Source organism: Lepisma saccharinum, chromosome 14, assembly GCF_977018435.1.
Source record: "Lepisma saccharinum chromosome 14, izLepSacc3.1, whole genome shotgun sequence".
Taxonomy (NCBI): Eukaryota; Metazoa; Arthropoda; class Insecta; order Zygentoma; family Lepismatidae; genus Lepisma; species Lepisma saccharinum.
In genome coordinates, this window is record NC_139242.1 from 74,880,166 (window position 1) to 74,903,825 (window position 23,660).

At 37.7% G+C, this 23,660-nt stretch overlaps 1 protein-coding gene across 2 annotated transcripts in view; it reads right to left on the reverse strand.

The window, feature by feature from the left end:
• Positions 1 to 12,527, reverse strand: part of LOC145999028 (uncharacterized) — a 55,142-nt gene extending 42,615 nt beyond the window's left edge. For both annotated transcript variants that reach the window (XM_083135929.1, XM_083135928.1), the window contains exons 1-3: positions 12,315 to 12,527; positions 3,013 to 3,165; positions 854 to 1,257 (exon numbers count right to left, since the gene is read on the reverse strand). In XM_083135929.1, the coding sequence (XP_082992055.1) occupies positions 854 to 1,257; positions 3,013 to 3,165; positions 12,315 to 12,461 (704 nt within the window). In that variant the 5' untranslated portion in view covers positions 12,462 to 12,527. The remainder of the gene's footprint in view (positions 1 to 853; positions 1,258 to 3,012; positions 3,166 to 12,314) is intronic.
• Between the last annotated feature and the right edge of the window lie 11,133 nt (positions 12,528 to 23,660).

A 23,660-nucleotide genomic window follows, 5' to 3' on the forward strand; every position in this document is an offset into this window, starting at 1 on the left:
AACCGAGAAAGGACGTCATTTTTAAGTGAAGATGATATTCAGCAGAACGTGACAACAGAGATGAGAGCTGTCCCCAAAAACACATTCCAGGAGGCATCCAAACAGTGGCAGAAATAATGGGACACTGCATTGCAAGCACGGGGGAGTACTTTGAAGGGGACAAGCATGTGTAATGTTGTATTTGCAGTAATAAAGTTTGTATTGCAAAAGTCTGGTCTTTTTTGAACAGCCCACGTTTCTCAATTGTTGTTAAGGATACGGAGATGATGTTCTAGCAATGCCTCCTACCATCTCTCTATTTCTTATAATCGACACAAATATTCTTAATTGAAACTAAGCCTGTTGGTAGTAGTATTATGCAATGCAAGGCACACAATAAGCATTTCTAGATGTTTCCTAAAGGCATAAGTGCCTGCATTATACATCCTGTTGTGCAGGCCTGAGGACTTTGCCATGACAGAGTTGTCAAGAGTTGCTCAGGAAGTCGAGACATGAAAATAGGTGATGATCAATGAATAAATGTTCATTATATCAATGATTCTAAGGTTGCATTACAAGATTTTCTTGGAGTGTCTTTTCGCATTTGGTTATCATATTATTTTAGTAAGGACAGACAAATATTCTACTTTCTACTTGTAGATCTTAACCAGCAAAACTCTAATAAGGAATTGATTTGTACGTTAATATACCAACAAATTAATATCTGGCTTTCTCGTACAGTTGCATCAGTAATGTTTAGGCTCAAGGTAAAATAGAACATCAAATCCCTACTATTGAATGCTTAGGCCAATTTTTAATCCCTACTAAATGTGAAAAAAAAAACTTATGCTACCTAAAATGTAATTGTAATTACCTCACATTGTCCTGAGAAGATTGCCTTGCATTGTCGTCTGAATATTCTTCAATAATTTGAATATCTTCATCCGAGTCTAAATCACCCATGTTATCATGGTCACTATCATAGACATTGTCCTCAGACTGTTGCATAGATATTTGTTCACTCACTTCAATCATGGCACTTGCAGAAATGCTTGGACTATCAACAGTTTGTTCATTTCTTGTATTGAAATCACCAGCCCAACTTTCTTCAAGTTCACCAGTTCCACTGCATTCATTGTCACTACTCTTTACTTTGCCCAATGGATCGGTTTCGTAAATTAAAGACTTTTCTTTGCTGCTAGGGCAAGGTGAAATTCTTACTTTCCATGCATCATTTTCAGGCTCACGATGATATGAGGTATCAGGAATTTCGGGCAACTGAAATGAAAAGTTGTTACTTAAAATAATACGACAATACACTAATAATATCAAAGAAAGTTCACTCTGCAACTAACAATGGGATTTTATCCACACAATTGAAATTTCTAAAACCTTATGTAGAGTTTTAAAAGAGGTAGAGAAGATATATGACAACTTTTAAATCTCTCATCCTTTTTAAATCACTGTTAATATTTCATAACTGTTGATCAATAAATTCACATATCAAAAGAAGAGAAAATAAAAAGGCAATATAAGTACATTTTTACATGTTTGTTTTATAAAGGGCAATCCTTGCAGTAAGAAAGAACATGTGTAGTTGCTGTTTATGTTTTAACTGATGCCAATAGTGAAATAATGAAGTTAAATGCAAAGAAAAACTAACAGTCCAAAGATCTGGTTGACAATTTTTACTCCAAGAATAGAAACTTGATTGACTGATTGATTGATGTGGTGTTTAAGTTCACTTTATGCACAGTAAGGCTAATCGGGACTGGACCTACAGTTTAAAGTGGGATCCGAACCACTATGTGCCTCCACCGGGTATCAAACCCGGAACCCCTTTATTAGAAGGCAACGACAAAGAATAGAAACTTAGCAGTTAACAAAAAAAGCAACATATCACCAACATCACATCCAACAAGTTGTATACAATTAACATTATAATTGTATTAAAAAATATGTTTGTAGAAAAAGAAGACACACAACTCAACATTTACTTAGTAACCTGTTGTTATAATCTTTGTTAATATGTACAGGGTGACAATTAATGAACTATATGAAATAACACCGTCATAATTTCTGAACGGTTCGCGTGATGACGTCCAAACTGCGTGGCTGGCCACAGGGCATGATGGGAATTCGTATGCGTATGCGCACGCAACGTGTTGATGTCGGCCATTTGCAAGTGAAAATGTCCTGGAGGAGTATTTTGTGGACCGCATTCTGGCTCTGGGGTACCCAGAGGTCACTGGAAGGGGCTATGTTAAGGACAAGGTGAACAGAAATAGCCCCAAAACCATTGCCGAGCTGAAAACTGCCATTCAGGAGGTCATCGGTGTTTCGCCACTTCAGCGAGTCATGCAGAATTTTGCTGTTCGTCTGCCCCACATCATCGCCAGAGATGGCAGACATATTGAACATGTCATAACCTATATCCGAATGTCTGTATTGCCGTTTACATGTGCAATATAGTTTGTGTACTACGTGGTTTGTCACTAATTTCCATTTTATTTCATATAGTTCATTAATTGTCACCCTGTAACATTACCTAAGCAGAGATGTTATTCACTGTACTCAGGAATGTTAAAATACTGCATTGGAATCTCAATAATATTTCTTTCCAGAAATGTGATTTTAAAAAAATAATAAATGCATAAAAATGTATAATTCAGGAATATTTTATAACTTTTTTGCTTATTTCGGATCAGAAAGATAAATTGAAAAAAAAATCTTGACCACAAACATAATTTCTTGACTTTCTTGACCTACCTGTTGATTTCTTGACTTCCTTGACATTCTTGACTGGTAGAAACCCTGATGTCATACCCAGATTTGAAACCCTTGGCCCCAGGCATCACACCTAGATAAACTATGAACTCCGCCTCATAACATGGTTCGTGCAAAATGTATGCTTGAAGAAATAGTGGTAATACACACGGATCTTGAGGGAGCATGAACATTTTATAATAGTCACCTCCACCACATGCAAACACACATCCCTTATTCCTCCACTGTCACACTCTGAGTACCTACCTTTTCAAAATTCTGCTGACCCTCTGTAGATGAAATGTATGCATTCAGAATATTTTCCGACTCATGACATGAATCTCTGAACTCCTGGAAATTATCCAGTAGATTTACACATTCGTGGCACACTGACTTTGGAAGATAGTCATCTTGCGACACCTGAAGTGAATTAAAAAAATAATGTAATGAATGTGTACATTTGTATTATCTACCAGGTCCAGAGATGCATTATTATAGAATGTACTGTGCTGAAATTTATGTGATCCATTGATGATGAGAAAAAAAAAACTACATTGATCAATGCCTACAATATGAATATAGTATGTGAATGTCATTACATTAATTTAGCTAAGAGTAATCAAAACCACAAACACAACCGAGGAAAATTTGAAATTTTGAAGTTTACAAATGCAAAATACACACACATTATTATAGTTTCTGAATTCCTATGTGCAATTTACAATGTAAAAACACCTTGACAGAGTATTTGTGTGGTGGATATATAAACTGTTGCAAAGTAGCTACCTGGCATTTCAAAACTGAACAGAACTACAGACATACAATCCAAAAGATCATATGCACATTGCTTCTATGAAGACAGTACCACAAGATTTTCATGCTGAGCTTGTATATCCCACCGGAATGCACATACAAAATATGTCAGATAGTACAGTGTTTTTCAAAAGTCACTCAACCCAAATTTCATAATTTATATCACAAAAACTGTAAAAGATATTTACAGTAAGTTTGTTCCATTATAAAGCCTCATCCAATGAGATACTTTTCAATGCTTAACATTATCAATTTATTCCATACAGAAAATTAGATAAATTAATAACTGGCAGAAGGCAGAGTTAAAATTTTTCCAGAAATGCACTTTGAGTGAGAAAACTATATAAGAAAATATCGGATAGTCATAATTAGACATCTGATGACTGATGCCACGTCAATCTGTTATTTGCAACCAATAATGATCATGGGCAGTATATAATGGATTTATGACTGGCGATTTTATGGGTTAAGTGAAAAAGTGCCATTTTTGGGACATATCTCTGTAGCTGTTAACACTAGCAAGTTGAAATTTTGTCACCAGATGCATGCAACATGTGCCTAAGTATTGTCCATACATTTACATGGCTACTACATGTCCCGATTTCGTCGACGCTCTGTGTTTCTTTTAATTCTCATGACTACTTTTTTTATTATTATTACAATTTGGATATTAAGTGTTCCGATTAAATCACTAAACTAATCATGTAGGCTATCACTAGGTTAATAAATTTATCTCATCATTTATCCAAAGGAAAGCAATTACAATATTTTATGAACATTGTTAATTTGCTAAAAAAATTGAGAATTAATATTCAACAGTAAATACCAATTCTTAACAACTTGTGGGATCATTTGTTGGTGTTTGATATTGTTGACTGTTGTCAATCAAACCACTTCCCACCCCATGCATGTTACCTAGTCTGTAAACAATAGTGATGGGTCGTTCATGAACAAGTCGTTCTAAAAATAATGACTCTCTCTTGTGAGCGGTGAACAACTCGTTCACTAGAAACGAATGGCACGTTCAAAGAGTCATATGCGTGCCATGACTCCTTCCCTCCAAGCAGTTATTTCCCACCGTCTCTTCCACGTATTTTGTAGCGTGAACAGTGGATGCATGCACCTGTGTCTTTTCGAAAGAGGACAAGACGATGCATCTGTGGTGGTTGGGGGTAGAGTGGGGAAGGCAAGGTGGAGAGGGTTCCTCTCTGTTTCTCTTCCTGAGTTGTAAGTGAGTAGGGCTGAAATGTGCCGTCTACGGTGAGAGGGGAGGGAGTCACAGCACATTTTCATGACTCTTTGAACGATGGTGAGGATAAGGAGTCATCAAAGTGTACCACGACTCTTTGAAAGAATGAAGAAGTCGCACTTGCGAGCATGCTCGCCAATGAGCAGAGAGATCGGAACCCCAGTTGATGAGACAATACGACACACTCTGTGTAGAATCTCACACATCTAACGCTCACTAGAGAAAGTCTGACATCGAGGTGAGCGACACCACTAATAGCATGTGACTCGAACCAAGAATATTTCAAGCTGGCCAGAAAAAAAATCCTTTAAACGAAGAAACAAAGAACATGTGTCGCCTCCCTGATGGTGCAGTGGCAGCATTGTCGCCTTGTAATCAAGGGATCCCAGGTTCGATACCCGGTGGAGGCACATACAGGTTCGGATCCCACTTCAAACTGTAGGCCCAGACCCAATTAGCCTTACTGTGCATAAAGTGGACTTAAAACGCCAACTCAATCGAACATGCACCATGGAATTTGCACAGTGTTGTCTTTCTGTTATTGGCAATCCTTCCTGTTTTGGGTTCGATTCCAGGTGGAGGCATCTTGCGCATTGGTTCAGACCACACTTTAAAATGTAGCTTCAGTACCAATTAACGTATCTGAGCATAAGAAGACTTAAATAAATTTTGACTAACAAATTCACTTTCATGGTACAGTCACGGACACTTCTGGGCTATAATAACAACATTAAAAGTTATTGAGGTTGTTGCAAACCAGAAGTGTGTGTGACTGTACGTGTTAAGGTGCTTTACTAATGAAAGCAACATTAAACAAAAGAACAATACATATAACATGGCCCGCTTTATAGCAATTGGATCGCACATTATACACTATGATATTGCCAGAAACTTATATTGAATGACTAGAACTACAAAGAGTTACATGGGATGGACATGGACAATGTTCATCAGCGATATAAATTTGTTAAACACAGCTGTTAGCCATCTGCGGAGAGCGAGTAGTGCTGGCTGCTGGCGAGACTGTCGCCGCACCTTGTGCAAGAGAGCTTGCGACTCTTGAACCAGGGATGAGGGAAGAGAAGAGTCGGGAGGGCGAGCTAGTCAAGAAGGTGCTCCATGACTCTTCGTGACATCTCGAGAGTCATGAACGAACGGCGGGAGAAGAGTTGTGAACGAACGAACGATGGGGTAAGAGTCGTGGGACTGTGCTGTGACTCTTCGTGCTGTTGGAAAGAGTTGTGAACGAACAATGCTCGTGGAAATGAAAGCATGTGCCACAGCGCAGATCTGGGGTGCATTTTGCTGACTCGTTTTCTCACATTTGTTGTGATATTAAAACCAGTGATGGAATGCAAAAAAGGAAAAATATGTAGATGCACATTGTTACTAACAAAAGATTGTCATAAATATAGCCAATAACATTTTATATGCATGCTATCGTACTGCATAATTTGCATTATCTGCAGCATGAAATGCAAACTGAAACAAGATACAAATAAAAAAAAAGTCTCGCTCATGAGACAGAGTAATGAAAACAAGTATGTGCAATAAATTTTGTTTGTGCGCGTGTGTGAGTGTGTATGTGTGTGTGTTTACACATTATAACCACACACACACACAGAGACCCATATTTGTATTTTTGTTATTTTATGTTGGTTTTCTTCCAATTTTAGCTAATCGTGATGATGAGGGGGATGCATGATGAATGATGATATAGATGAAGGGACACTCGCAAAGAATATCCTTGCCCAGATCGGGACTAGAACTCACGAACTTCAGTGGCAAGATCGAATGTCGATTACTTCAGAATCTTGGCCACCTAAACATGCATCCACACACACAAAATGCAATAAAATTTATTAAACTTGAAGGACAGAGGCTGTTACGTTCCGTTGTGTTTGTTTATTTAAATACTATCATCTGCTTCAACAGCCTCTACCCCCCCCCACACCCCCCTTCAGGCATGCTCTTTGAGAAAAAGGAGCTTGACGACTCTTCTCAGTGAGCGAGCGCTCATGAGTCGACTCACACAAATGAACGGCTAAAGTCATTCCGGCTAAAGTTTGGACTTGAGGAAACCCAGACTTTTCGTCTCCAGTTGTGCTAGTGTGAAGGGGGGAAAAGCAGTGTTGCCAAATGTCTGAGAGTCTGATTTTTCCCTCCAGTAGTACGGGGCATATTTTCCTGTCAACATGCACCCTTCGCTCGCTCGCATTTCAGGCAGAGGCAGGGAGGCAGAGACCCACGCATTCGCTTGCTCGATTCCCACTCTCTCGTGGGAGGGGGTTGGATAATGAGCTGGAAACTCGGAATTATTGCGGAAGGTTAGAATTCTCTCTAGGGTATTGTGGAGACTGTTCATATGAATTACTTCTCACTGCAATCAAGGTTTAGGGTCCAGTTACTTGTGGTAGCATATTTCGTTTCGCTCCCCAGTTAAAATTGCATGTCGAGTTCCGATTGCTCAATATTATCCATCCTTTATAGTTTATATTAATTTCATTGTTGTCTACACAGCGATATCAAATAGTGAATTGTAAATTGATTGGATGTGAACGAACATTATGTGTTTTACTGATATCATCACAAGAGTAACTACAGCATTTTTAGTAAGATCCTGAAATTTAGGTTGTATTCAGAATTTATGCAATATAGAATGGGTGGCTGGGTCAGGGGGGGTCTCATGGGGCTGCAGTTCCCTCCCGAAATTTTGAGAAATTCAAAAGTTTCAACTCAAAGCATAAGAAAAATCAGGAAAAACGAAAGTGGTAACTGAAGAACCTCTTAAATCAACCTCCCAAATATAATTCCTGTCTTTAAACCACTTTCAACCGTGATATCAGTATCGGAAGATATCTGTTGGATTATATTTACCGACACCGGCCGATATTTTTCCAGCATTTTAATCTTTCGCGAGTAAAAATGCAGCATAGCACTTTGGCGGGGCCCTTGAATTTATGCAAAATTCCAAGCTTCCGTTACTTTGAACCATTGTTGTATGGAAAACTGTATTTTATGATTAGGTAATAGTATTTTCAGATTTTGATGTAATTCTTATGTTTAAAGCACAACCCTAATAAATTGATGCACAGAATTGGAAGTATTTACTTACACACTAACATTAGTCAATATTTTGAACAGCTTTTAATTAATGCACGTCATTCTCAAACAATGGTATCGGTGAGATAGGTAAGAGAATCAGCATGGGCGTGGATATCCGTTCAACTCTAATGATTATGAAATGTTTTATTACTTATTCCGCCCCACGGAAAAAAAAATGCAGCTTTGTAACATCCACATTTACAATTCCAACCCTCCAAAATAAAACCCTGCTTACTCCAGTGGTACTATGGCATGTTATAATGCGCTTCAAAGCCAGGAGTCTTGTGTTTGGAAAGCAATTTTTATTCTCTTGTCATACATATTCAAGGATAAGAAATGACACGTCAAGAAGATTTTCGGTGTCATAGTGGTACCGTCGTCGCATTGTAATCAAAGAGTCCCAGGTTTGATTACCAGTGTGCTGGCACATTGCACAGTGGTTCGGATCTCACTTTCAACTGTAGCCTGTCTGTGCATAAAGTGGACTGAAAACAGCAATTCAACATCAACATCTACTTGATGTGTAAAATAAACGTAAAATTCTTCAAACATGTAAAGTAAGTAAAACCTTTAAGATGTTATAACACTCGTGATATTACATATTCTTCATAATAGAATATTCCATTTATGTAGTATTAATTAACAAAAATAGTAAAGAATGTACATTTTGCTGAAAATCCTTTTCCGCACCAAAGGAGAAGGAATTAATAGCTTCACATTTCTTATAAATCGAACAACCACACACACATACAAATCTCAATCACTATGGAAATATGAAACGTACCTTATTTGTTCTCAAAGGGAAACACTCCACAGTCTTCCATCATTTCAACGAAATGGGATTGATCAGATTCCTCATCTTCATCTTAGTCTTTGTCAAGACCTATTATAAGTTTGTCCACATTTTCCTCAAGAAGCCCTTCCTTTAATCACGCGTCATTTATTACTTTTCTCGTATGTTGGACGGCTTTCTTCCAGTCATCTGCGGACACATTGACAACAGCTTCCTGTGTGAGAATTGTCACCTCATTGATTTTAAAAGCTTTGTTTTTTCTGGTCACATGTCCCTTCACTTGCGCCCAAATTAGTTCCATGGTATTAGAGTAGCAATGATAGGGTGGCAGTCTTAACACTTGGTGACCACTTCTTTTAGCAAGCTCATCCACGTAATATTGCGGGAACCGTGGCTTGTTTATGTTAACAAGCTCAATCAGTTCCGCTTTCTTCAATTCGTGGGAAGCCGGGATGTCATGGCGCAAAAGCCACTGAAAAATTTCATATTTTGTGGCCATCGTTGGGGGTTTAACTATTTGCACCGTATGGTACAGAGCATTATCCATTATGATGACACACAGCCTTACTAAGTTAGGGATGAGTGACACCTCAAACCACTTGAAAAACCAAGCGTCGTCCATGTCGCCCGATTTCTTAGATCTGAACAATAATGTACAATTTGCTTGCAAGTGCCAGCATGACACAAAATCAGTCTATCCCCTTTTCCTGTAGGAGCTGGCATCGTGCCTTTCGTGGTTTCGTCAGTCCACCACTGCTGTCAAGAAACAACATCGGGAGGCAAAGATGTCTTCCCTCTCCATTAAAATAGTTCATCCGGTGTACTTCCCCCAGCAAAACAAGTTATCCAGCACCACCCCCAATGAAGTTTTACCGCCACTGAACAACTCCTCCCCTTTTAGCGATTTCACTTGTTTCCCAAGGGTAGGGCTCTTTTTCTGGCGTAATACTGATAAATATCCTACCGGATTGCATCCTCCTGAAACACGCCCAGTTTGGTGACAGGTTTAGCGCATGGTCGTTTCTTACCTGGAGTGGACATTGTGGCTGCCACGCCTGTCTCCCTTAAGCGGGACTTTTCCTTCCAGATGGACATCACGGACGTTCTGCTAATTCCCAGAGCCGCTGCTGTTCTCCCAATCACTTTTTAAACGGAAGCAAAGGGCCATTATTTTCTCTTCCTTTTTCAAAATAATCTCGCACTGCACATACTAATTCACTGGTCTGGCCACACAGAGGAATACCACACACGACAACTTTTTTTCTTCAGATTTCGCTGGTGTATTTGCGATAGGCTCATCCATTGTAATTCAGTATATATATAAGGTAACACTTTACTATAGGGGTGACGGATTTCTTACTTTTTACAGGAGAAAGTACTTATGCAAATCATTTTCTGTAGCGTTGTGAAAATTCGTGAATGTAGTTTTGATCCATTTTAATGCGAATGCATGTTGTTTTCTGCAAAAATCTCTGTCTGACAAGCTCTTTCTGCTGCCGCCATTTGCTTTCTGCACGAGAGCACAATGTTCCGTGTGTTAGATGATGTAAACCCCTCAGTCAGTGTTTCAAACTCTCCGTTTTTTCACTAGAACATGACGTGTCGAGTATTTTTAATTCTTCTTTTACTATGCTTGCCTAACCTAACCTGCTAACACTATAGCATAGGGGTGATGGATTTCTTCAAATTTACAGGAGAAAGTACTTACGGAAATCATTTTCTGTAGCGTTGTGGAAGTTCGTGAATGTAGTTTTGATCAATTTTAATGCGAATACATGTTGTTTTCTGCGAAAATCTCTATCCGGCACACTGTTTCTGCTACCGCCATTTGCTTCCTGCACGAGATGTGTTAGATGACATAACCCCATAGTCAGTGTTTCAAACTTGCCGTGTTTTCACTACAACATGACGTGTCGAGTATTTTTAATTCTTCTTTTACTATGCTTGCCTAACCTAACCTAGCATAGTCTCTTTAAACTATTCATACACATTGCACACCAACCCTGCTTTACGTCAACATGCAATCCGGGGCAGTCCAGTCCCCGGAGATCAAGGTGGAAACCTAACAGTGCCACACGAAGCCTTGATCGTGACCTTGACGTGGTCATCTGACAAAGTGGAGCCTGGGCCACTGATAATCCTACCTGGGAACTTTTTGTATATAGAGGTCCTCGTGACCGACAGACATGGTGAAGCCTAGGCCACCAAGAATAATCCACGAATGCAACCATTATATGACTACACGCTACCCTGACGACGGAGGTTAAAAGTCCAAAAACTAGAATGAAAAATTCAACACTGATTAGCTACAAAGAATAACTTAACTTAACCTAACCTTACGGATAATGGTTTTTGGGGCTAAAGTGAATGGTTTTTGGAGCTAACGTCAATGGTTTTTGGGGCTCACGTGAATGGTTTGTGGGGCTAACGTCAATGGTTTGCGAGGCATTAGCATAATTTCAAATCCGGGCACAAAAGTAGGTATTTTCCGGTGAACAAGGTTGCAACACTGCATAAATTGACAAAACACTCTCACAACGTGCGATGAACCAGTACGCTATCGCAATAATGTGTGTTACAGAATCGAAATAACGAGTAACAGTAAGTAATCGTAAATGTAAGAAATAGACATTATTTTCGTTACAAATTCATTATTTCATCTAAAGAAATGTTCTGCAATGCAGAATAGTAAGTTAGCAATTTTAAAAAGTGCGAAATAAATTATTTATAGGTGTCACCCCTATAGTATAGTAGTACCCAAGGCAGAATACCACGAGAATTTCCCCTCACCAAGGCAACTGGTCAAAGCCCATTGGTTCTGCGGTTCACGTGACCCTCCCTGACTTCCGACAGAAAAGACAAAAATAAAATTCCCAAGTCCATTCTTTGAGCGGAAGCAGAATAGAACCTGTCACTAGTAAGCAAGACTACAGCAAACGAATGGCTGGTGCTGACAAGAAGAGAATCATATAGCAAACATGAAATATGTATTACTGAAACTTCGAAGTATGCCTGTATAAAATGATGGTATAATTTAACAATACAGGGAATTTCTCCAATTTGTTTGAATTTTCGGTTACTTACTAATTTGGGTCTCCTAATCACGAATCTGCACTTAAAATTTGGCGCTCACGTAAAAATTTGGCGCTTATTTGGGGCAGGTGAATCCGGCCACTTTCTAACATGCCCTTAACAGGGAGTCTATAGATATAGGCGGGGCCGCGATAGCGGTTGGGGGCGGTAGGTCGATTACCCCAGGGGCGGAGCCCGGAACCGGCGGGAAATTCGGAAATCGAGGGTGTGGAAATAAGAACTTAATTTCGATTATTTTGCTATTTCCACGTGTGAGCGCCAAATTTTGACTGCAGATTCGTGATTAGGGGGCCAAAATTAGTGAGTATGCCGAATTTCAAACAAAATGGAGAAATTCCCTGTATTGTAAAATCGCTCCAAAATGATGAAATCGGAATTACACAATCGGAACTCCAGCCCTCATTACTTTTTGAGCAAGTAGTACATTTCGAAGGGGAGAGGATCTTAACGTATGTTTACATAAGGAATAATACAAAAATAAATACGTTGAAAACTCAGTTCTAAAATCGTACTTACAATCAATGATAAACAATTTAATATCTTCTGAAATATGTCTCTCTTACTACCTTCCTCATGAAAAATATCAATTTTTGCACTTTCTTGTGACAAGCATAAACGACAACGCGTGAGATAATCAGGACCGATTTTCACGTCTCCTTTCATTGTAAATTTTCTTTAAATCATTTAGAATGAAATATAAACAAATGTGTTACTTCCATCAAAAAAAAATCCAACAAACTGAACTACCGAAAACGGTGAAGGTGTGATAGTGTTGTTGATTTCTTTCAACAATAATATTGTGTTCCTTTCGGAATGTCTCTCGAAATCTGATTTCTAATTAGACGTATTTAACCAACAATGGACATTTCCAGTATGCAATGAAATATGTTCTAAATCTATTCATTTTATGTATAATTGCACAAAAATCAGATGTGCCAAATATCTCGACGATGTTTGTTTCAGTGCTTGGGAAACAATCCTTCAAACATGGCTGAAATTCCCGACCTACGTTAAAGTCCTCTGATTTATGATCTGACGTCATTTATTAGGGAGACATATTAGTAAGGCTTTCTGCTAGCCACGTAAACTTAACATGCATAGGCGTAGTTAGGTAGGTGATAAAGGGGGCTTAGCCCCCAGAGGCAATGCGAACCTATCCAAACACATGCAACATATTCACGAAATAATTAAGGAAAGAGAAATTGAACAAAAATTTCGAAAATTCATCATGAAACTTGCACGTCTTATTCTTGTCGTGTCAATCTCACTTAATAAAGGAAGTTCAAATTATGTTTTGATGTAGAATGCAACAGAAGATAAGGGCAGGCGCAGGGTGCGACTTGTTGGAAGGAAGGTGGATTTCCACACCTCTCTCACATTCAACTTTGTTTACAAACAAATGGCACTTCTCATCCACAGAGTATGTAAATTTTATTATTTCATGTATTATACTATCACCAATACTTAATTATGTTGGTGGTTTATGATTCTTTAACAGCATTAATTCTTCAGATTAACGATTGAGCATTGCTCTTGTAATATTTGACTTTGTCCTCTATAAAAGTTACAGTTTATGGCCATATCTTCCAGACTGTTATTTATTTCTCTTGAGGGCTTCCATCAAAGAGAATAGGATTTATTTCTTTTTGCTTCCATGTTGGTGCAGTGATGTCGTCGCCTTGTAATCAAGGGGTCTCGGGTTCGATTCCTGGTGGAGACCCATAGTGGTTCAGATTCCACTTTAAACTGTGGGATCAGTCCCGATTACGATTAGCCTTACTGTGCATAAAGAGTGCATGATAAGCAACATTCTCACATTCAAACAATAGTAAGAAAGGGATTGACATAAATGGAGCCTTTCAAAAATGATTTCCAACATTTGTGTTTTAATTAACATTTAAAAAAAGAAGCGTGTTGTTGCTGTTGAATTCACGGCATCTGTGTAGCTGGGTTTGTTTTACGATGTCATCTCTCTAATGTTCTTTTGTTTTTAAACCATCCTTTTTAATTGTCATTGCAGTTATAAAACACTCTTTAGTCCAGCTTATTATATGTTCATTAAGGATGTATGCCCTAACAAACAATACAGATTTAGTCCAATAGTAGCGTGGTTATGTTTAGTTTTTATAACTTCTGCACTCAGGGTAAGACCAGGTATGCTGAGTGGGGCAAGACTGAGCACTACCCATCATTGCCCCATCATTTAAGACTAAATTATATTTTTTGTAATGATGTAGTTTCTAATTCAGAACAAGGGGAATGATGGATCCAATGTGGAACGTGTCTTGGCTGGACCCACGAAAGCTGCAGTGGAACGGAGGAAGAAGACAACTATGTACCTTACTTGTGATTTTTGTAACTAATATTCTTGAATTGTTCAGCTAACTCACGAACCAACTTGTCATAGGTATAAAATAAAAATTTCTGTTACTTTTCCACTGAAAATTTCGTTTTTCTATTTTCCCATAAAGTTAACATATGCACCCCACTAGTGGGGTAAGACCGGGTGATTTGACTTTTTTCAGAAAACAATCATTGATTAAAAAGTAGTGCAACTATGACTTTTCAGGAATGATATATAGTGTCCTCAGTTAAACAATGCATATTTTACTTACATCTGACAAACTCTAGGTCAAATAGTTTAGCTCCAGCAAGCTTTCGAGTGTTAGCTACCCGGTCTTACCCCACTTTCCGCTAAAGATATAATGAAATTGAACAGACACTCAAAATGAACACCTATGTCGAGAATCAAACCTGGGACCCCTGGCATTGTAGCATATGCTAAAAAACTGGACATTCATTAAATAAGACTTTAAATAACATCGCATAGTGTCTGCAAGCATCTTTGACCACAGCTGAACGAATTATTCTGCATAAGATGTATGAAAACATGACTGAGGCCAACCATGGAGAAGGCAGATTTTCTTTCTTAGTACTGTTGACAGGCCCCTAGCTAGAATTGATCTCCAGGGGGGGCTCATGGGTTATCAGGGGGCTTTGTGAACCAAGTCCAATTTTCAAAAGTTTAACAGTATTAAATGAAGGTAAATTATGTGGGGGGGGGGGTTCATTAAGTTATATGAAATTTAGAAATATACAAATACTACATTTTTCTATATCTTTTAAAACATCGTTTTTTTAAAGTGTTGACTGCTACTGAAATCATCCCTTACTGCACACTCCATACTACTTTTGATGATACAGATATTTATATCACACAAGAAAAAATGCACAATATTCAATCATAGTGCCTACAGTACATTCCACCCCTGGCGGAAGCAATGAAACTCCCCGTCGTTCCGAAAACTTGGGAGCTGTTGACCTTTGACACAGCTGCTGAGGGAATTTTTTGACATAGATGCGAGGGAATTTGCATTATGTCATCAAAGTCACAGATTTCTGTCTAAGAGGGAGGTCGCAACAGGGGCAGCGAAGGTACAGATAAAGAAGATGCCCTGTGTGAAAGAACCTTCTAGAAAAGAGAATCTTTTAAATACTTGCCGCTACGTATACTTCTTCTTACAAATAAGAGGAAGAAATGTGTTAGCTGTTGTTCATGTTCTGAGTATTTATCCTTCACCAAAGTTGTAATCAAAATAATATCTGCTGTCTACATTTTCACTCTTTACTGCAAACAAATTACAGAAAATAGTTTTGCCTAATGTCAAGTGGGCTGAAGGCAGTGCCAGGGGGGGGGGCTGATGGCAGTTCCAGGGGGGCTCAGCCCCCCTGGCCCCTGCCTGGCTATGGGCCTGACTGTTGAACATACAAAGTGAAATGTAGTGGACTGACATAATATTTTTTTCACTGGTCTAATTGCAAGTGATTCTCAGTTGTATTGAAATTATGAAAATACAAAGTTTTTCTTTAGAAAAATGAAAGATATTTAAATTGCCTTGCAGCATTACCATGAACGCAGGATTCCGTATAATGTCGTTTCAGAATTGGCGAGAAAAATTCCCTTCCAGATTCAGATTTTGTTTTTTATTATTATAATTGTAGTTCTAGTATATTCTAAGGAACAAAAGTATTTGGACCTATGTTTAGTATGGCTTTAGAACACCCTTAATGAATTTACAACTATCTACAATTGGGTCTACCGTGTTTATTCTTTTCATAAAAGTGACACCCTACACCATCACAATTTCATTTCTTATTTGCCCGACCCTGTGGCCGAGTGGTTAGCACATCGCGCTGCGACGCCAAGGGGCCCAGGTTCGAATTCCGGTCGGGCTTGGTTGTTTGTGAATGTCCATTCATCAATTTCATCATTTCATCACTCATCCCCATCTTCGCAAATTAGCCAAGAGGCACAAGACGCGAAGTAAAATAAACTAAATCAATAAAAAAAAAAACAATCATAATAGTATATACCCTGGCATTCATAAAGTTTCTCCTCTCCATGAAGATGTGTTGTTGCTGTGAGGGAACAGTAAGGTGGCATCTATGTTGCCTTCATCCTTTGTGCTTTGTTGATTCGACTGTTCCGACAGATGAATCCTTCTGCAGATCTTAACACAAATTTGAATTATCTTCTTATGGTCACTAATTTTTCTTTCATACTTTCGTATTTTAAATCTTCCATGATTAACCTAACAGTTTAAAGTGCTGAGCATCCAAAATCAAAACTCAAATCAAATTATTTTCACGGCATGTTTTTATATTTCTGAAACTAAAATAACTTTCTACAGAATAAATCCAATCCTTGATCATACGCAAGATAACAATATTAAAATATCTTCCACTTGTGCAAATTGATTATTTAATAAACATTATTTAAACAAAGTATTGAGGATATGAACATTGAATTTTAAAAAAAATCCCAGTTCGGTAAGCTGACTACCATTCACCATTTCCACCTGATTAATTTTCTAAAATTCCAGAAGACTCGTCTCCACTGTATTCTGTATTATTAGATGTTTATGTAAATATTTTAAAATTAACTATTATTATTTGTAATACAGCATGTAATTTTACTAGTCATTAATCTCATTGCTGTAGTAATAAGAGGCAAAAAGGCAATACAATTTAACGAAGGCAAAGCATTCCATTTCGTGAAAATTTCCATTTCGAGCCCTGGATAAAAGCATGAATAATGTTAGCCCACTCACCCCCTGCCCCCCCCCCCCAGTGGAGGAATGAAACTCCTCCTATAAGCATGTGCAGTGAAAGTGACAGCAAGAAGCCATTAGTTATTGTGTGAAACACAAATATTTTATAATTTGTACTTTTTAATGCAAAAATGTGTGCCCCATTTCTTGCAGATGAAAATATTTACTGTATACATTGGCCACTCTATAGAAGGTTTTTCTCATAAATTGAAAAAGAAATGCTGGCAACAGCCAATAACTGAACAGCCTTGTCAATATACAAGTTCTGACTGGCAAGATATTATTGGTACAAAGATTGATTGATTGATTGATTTAGTTTATTTTACTTCGCGTTATGTGCCTCTTGGCTAATTTGCGAAGATGAGGATGAGTGATGAAATGATGAAATTGATAAATGGACATTCACACACAACCAAGCCTGAGCAGGATTCGAACCCTGGACCCTTGGAGTCACAGTGCGATGTGCTAACCACTCGGCTATTGGTACAAAGAATGCATTTTCTGGAACTACACTTATTTTCATCATAATATGTTGTTCACAAGTTCTAAAATAAAATATATGTTTAGAACATGTCAATTTCTTCTGTGGTGATACGGTAAACAAACGGAAACGGAGTTCTTAAATTTCCTGCAGCAGTCGATAGTTTTCTCCATTTAATATATATTTTGCAAATGTATATACTTATCCCACTTTTAAGAAGTTTTCTTGTCTCTTAGTCTAATGGCAAGGATGAGAACACATGGTACATTTATTGGCGGAGAGGTGGGTAGCGACGGACACTTAAGGAAAATCACAGTATGTGGCAATAGAGATAACAAAATCAATGTCATTGTTTCTATTTATCTGATATAGAACATAATTTATACATATTCTGCTAAACTGGAATCAATAGTTGAAATGCAAACTCAAACAATGGGTTAGAAAAAGTTCTTGTTCTGTTACACAAGCAAAAGTGATGAATAGCCCCATACAAAAAAAAAAAAAAGGTTGCAAAATCATTGTTAATTGGTTACACAAACATCACAAATAAAGTAGATATCAAGTCGCTCCACTCCAGCACACTTTAATGTGCCCAACCTTTATATTGACAACATTGAATTCAGTCTTCCTCGAAGGTTTCAGAACAAATAATGCACACAGTCTTCTCCACCTGAGTGACTGGTAGAGTTGTGCTGCTTTTTCCTTTCTTCTTTTGTAGTTTGGATGGTCCCAGATTGAGGGAACAGTTCACAGGCTTGCATCTTCTGCTCCAAAACAACCTTATAAGGGCTTGATGTTAATATTTCGCTTCTCCGAGACTTCCCTTTCTTGCACGTTCTCCTCTTCTTGCTGGCGTCACGCAAAGGTGACAAAGTTGCAATAACTTCTGCCACTGGTGTCCGTCAAATGATTGATTTCTGGCGATGTAGGGCTAGTCCAATAGGGTGACTTTGAGCTGGTGGAAGGTGCGTTGATGTGATCAGGTTCAAGAGTCCTTGAACAGTAGGGAGTTGAGCTGTTGAAACCAGGTTCCTGTGCCTTTGTAGGACTAGGCGAACTAGTGCAAGGTGAGCTACTGTGGTTTGGTTCATTATTATCTGGACACTGAGGAATGTCTGTTCCTTGGGATGGAAGGAAGTCTACCTCAATGAAAATTCCAGGATTTATTTGGCAATAATAAATACATACTTGAAGAACTGGACGAAGAAGTAGAAGAGAAGTCCACTCTCTGGTTTGAAACTAATCAATTGACTATTAATCAAAACAAATCAGAGAAAATAATCTTCACCCTAAATAAGGACATTGAATGTACCTCAGTAAAGCTTCTTGGTCTACATCTAGATTCAAAGTTATCCTGGGATGTGCAAACAAACAAATTGTGCTGCAAACTGGCCAGAGTCATCTTTTTATTAAATAAACTTAGGTCCTGTGTAAGTGAAAATTTATTGGTACAATCTTATTATGCTTTTTTTCATAGCCATTTAACATAGGGGGTTTTATTATGGGGTAACTCGTCAACTGCTGGCAATGTATTCATTTGGCAGAAAAGGGCAGTAAGAAATATGGCTGGAATATTCAACCAATCTGTTTCATGAAAACCTCTTTTCAAACAATGTAAAATAATGACTGTTCCATGCCTATACATAATTAGTTGCCTAATGTTTATCAAAGAAAATATTCAGTTATAAGTTAGACACACTACCAACCAGGCTACGAAAAGTACAAAATAATTACAAACACATGGGAATAAAACTGGGACAGCCCACTATGCACCTCTTGAAAAATTTAGATAGGTTTTGCAAGACTGGCTAAGAGAAAAGGTTTTCTACTCAATAGATGAATTTATTCTGCACTCAAAAGAAGATTTAAATTTCTAGAACTTTTAATATGTGCAATACTATTCTCTCCATACTCACCCTATGTATTTATTATATATATATATATATATATATATATATATATATATATATATATATATATAGGCTTATTTATGCTATTCTTGTATTGAGTTTTATATTTAGATATATATGCTATTCTTGTATTCTGTCTTATATTTGTATGTTTATACTATTCTTGTATTATGTTTTATATTTATATGTTTATACTATTCTTGTATTATGTTTTATATTTGTACCAATGACGACATCTATTGAATTATTGTAATGCTTTAATGATGAAAAAACATATTGATATTGATATTGATGGATTCCTGTGCATGAAAATCCCCCCCTGTGGAAAAAATTCAGAACACATTCCTACCTGTAATTCTCACTAATCTTTACAATTATATCATCTGTTACTGTAGGAACATAACAAAGACACTTACTGATTTTGTGATTTATTAGGGTGTGTGAATTCCGTATAATGTCGTTTCAGAATTGGGGGGAAAATTCCCTTCCAGATTCAGAGTTCAGGAAATGATTTTGCAATTTTCAGTATCTAGAACAGTAGTGACATTTTGAGTAGTCTTGTATTAAAGGTGCCTAATGTGTTCGGATGTTTTTCTTGGATGTGTTGCTATGAACTTGGAACTGCTTAAATTTTTGTTTCCCAAGTCTACCTTTTGGTAATAGTGATTCATGTAGTAGAGAAAGGGAATGGATATTTGATTTTTGTTACTTAGCGTTGCTTTTCTGCCACTTCTAGCTAATCGCAACAATGAGTGATGACATGAAATTGATGAAGGGACACTCATAAACAGTGCGGCAAACACAAGGGTGCAGGGACCATTGTCCCCCCCCCCCCCCCCGACCTTGGACAGAAGTCTATTCTAGGGGAAGCAAACACTGAAGTAAAAAAAACAAGAGTAGGAGAATCTAAGAATAGTAGGACAATTGGATACACATGATGGAATTAGTTTTTACGTGTTCCCTGGATTTTTCTTCCAGACAGCCAAGGGCACCTGCAAATGGCACAGAAGGGGAATTGCCCCCCTCTCGATTTCAAATTCTATACAAATAAAAATACATTTCATAAAATTTTCTTGTTCGCTACGCTCGCGTTATCTACTATTCATATAGTCCAAGTTCAGAGCCATAGCTATGGGGTGGTGGGAGTCGGCCATGGGAGCCAAACGATCTATATTTTAAAAAAAATATATTAAAAAGAATGCAATGGCGCCTTGTAAATTATTTGCACCCTATTAAAACAATTTCTTTCTGAAACTTAATATGAAATATTAATGATGACACTGTAATACAAGAAGTCATTGATCAATCAAGCAATTCCCAATTGATTGTCAGGTGTCAAAACACATATAATAAAATTTACACAATATTTTGCAAAATGGTTAACGTAACCAGTAAGCAAACATTGTCTGTAGTAATGCAAGAGTCTCTCCTTTGAAGGAAATAGAGTCCGTAGTGGACTAAGGGACCCATGATATAATCTTCTAGCAAGTACAAAAAAATGTATTACAAATTTTTACGCAATTCATCAAAGTGTAGATAATATGTAACCATTATTATTTAATTAATTCAATTTTTCTTGCAAAACACAACACAATGGTGCTGTTGGATTCTCGTTAGATTCCTTTGTGCGCAAAAATTTTGCATACTGGAAACTAGAGTGAATCATTATGAAGCATGATTTATAAAGGGCTTCCTTTATCTGCGGAGGGGCCCAAAGCTGTTGGTACATATTAATCGTCTATTAACATTATCGACCTGTAAATATCAAGTACATACAGTCCCTATTAGCCTATTTATGTTAAACTTTATATTCTTTGGCAATCTGGAAAGGTCATTATTGAAATATTGCTATTTGATGTTGCTCGAAGTTTTTTTTTGTTCCTTGCAGTTTCAAGATATCATCCCTTTTCTGTTACTTATCTCTCTTGGGGGAGTGGGCAAGTGCCTCTGTGTACCCTGCTGTATCTGCCAATGCGCCAGAATATATTAAAAATTTGCCCCCTATTGACTTTGCCCCCCACCCTACAAAGAATTCCTGGCTACGGGCCTGAATAAAACAGGATTGCCATTTGTAGGCTGAATATGCTTTACAAAATGCTTCAAATCATTATCAGTGTTTATAACAGTTGGGCTGAAAGGTTCATAGGCTGACTCATAGATGGCGTTACTAGAATTAAATCCATGTGATTTTTACTAAGTACTAACCTTCAAAAGATACGTGTATAAATTTCACAGCTGCTGGATAATTAGTTCGTGAGATATAGCATTGTGAGTGAAGCAGCTTTTGTTATTGTGAAAAAATGGATAAAAAAGAATTTCGTGTGTTAATAAAGCATTGCTTTTTGGCGAAAAAAAATACTGTTGAAGCCAAGGCTTGGCTTGATAAACATTATTCGGACTCTGCACCAGGAAAATCAACCGTTGAGAAGTGGTTTGCTAAATTTAAACGAGGCGAAATGAGCATCGAAGACGATGCACGCAGTGGACGCCCCAAAGAGGCTGTTACCGACGAAAACATCAAAAAAGTCCACAAAATAATTTTAAATGATCGTAAAGTGAAGTTGATCGAGATAGCTGAGACTTTAAAAATATCAAAGGAATGTGTTGACATATTGTGCATGAATATTTGAACATGCGAAAGCTGTGTGCAAAATGGGTGCCGCGCGTGCTCACAATCGATCAAAAGCAACAACGTTTTGATGATTCGGAGCAATGTTTAGCGATATTCAACCGTAATAAACACGAATTTTTCCGTCGATATATTACAATGGATGAAACATGGCTCCATAACTACACTCCAGAGTCCAATCGACAGTCAGCCGAGTGGACTGCACGTGATGAACCGAATCCAAAGTGTGGAAAGACGCAACAGTCGGCTGGCAAGGTTATGGCATCAGTATTCTGGGATGCGCATGGTATTATATTAATCGATTACCTCAAAAAGGGCCAGACCATCAACAGCGATTATTACATAGCGTTGTTGGAGCGTTTAAAGGATGAAATCACGAAAAAACGGCCCCATTTGAAGAAGAAAAAAGTGCTGTTTCATCAAGACAATGCACCGTGTCACAAATCAATGAAAACGATGGCAAAATTATATGAATTAGACTACGAATTGCTTCCCCATCCTCCAGATCTGACCCCCAGTGACTTTTTCTTGTTTGCAGATCTTAAAAGAATGCTCGCTGGAAAGAAATTTAGCACTGATGAAGAGGTAATCGCCGAAACTGAGGCCTATTTTGAGGCTAAAGAGAAATCGTACTATAAAAATGGCATCGAAAAATTGTATGACCGCTATAATCGTTGTATCGCCCTCGAAGGCAACTATATTGAATAATAAAATCGAATTTTGTCAAAAAAATATTTTTTACTATGTTAGCCTACGAACTTTTCAGCCCAACTGTTATATCTTACTGGGCTTGTGCATGCTAAAGAGAAATGAAAGTAAATTATTCCATTCCTCATATATACATCCTCTCGCATAAAGCAGTTTATATTTGGCATCACAATAAATTATACATACATACATACATACATATATATATATATATATATATATATATATATATATATATATATATATATATATATATCAGAAAACAAACCTATTCATACTTTAGTTTTCAGTACATTGGCCCAATGTAAAAACTACATGTTGGCCCAATGTAACAAACCACATGCTGGGTCAATGTTGGTACCATGGCAAAAATTACGAATGGTATGTTCTTACATTTGGCCAACCATTTTCAGTATAGTTAGCTCAATGCTGGGCCAACCACTTTCTTTATTTGGGATCTCTATGGCTGAGTGTTTGAGGTGCATCTCTTGACTGAGTCTCATTGTTGGTTTTCTTGGTTTATAATATGGCACTTCCTGCTTGTGTACCGTCCTTCAATAGGCATTTCCATGCTTATAATTTTTTATATGCAGTGAATTTTGACCATCCAGTATTCAGTTACACATATGATGTACAGCTGACCGCTCAGGAGAAGATCCCTGACGGAAGTGAAGTGACGTAGCAGCAGGCGACTCGACTATTAGGGTCGGGGGTGTGCACCCTGAGTGAAAAACATATGTGGGCTCGCTGCAATCGGTCCAGCGACGCAAGTCGTTTAGGGTTACCAGAAGTTCTCTTGTACCCGGACAAATCCTGTTTTTCGGATACTAAAATTTCTCCGGGCGGGTTTTTAGGAAAATTTGGAAATATCCTATTTTTTGGGGTATAGACAGCTGCTTATCTTCAAGATTAGTAACAAAATGTTATTTGTAAACAATTGTTAATTTTCTTTCCGTTTTCAATTTCAAAGTAAAGAAATACAACACTCTCAGTTGCAAGCCCAAAGAAAATAAACTTTTCTTG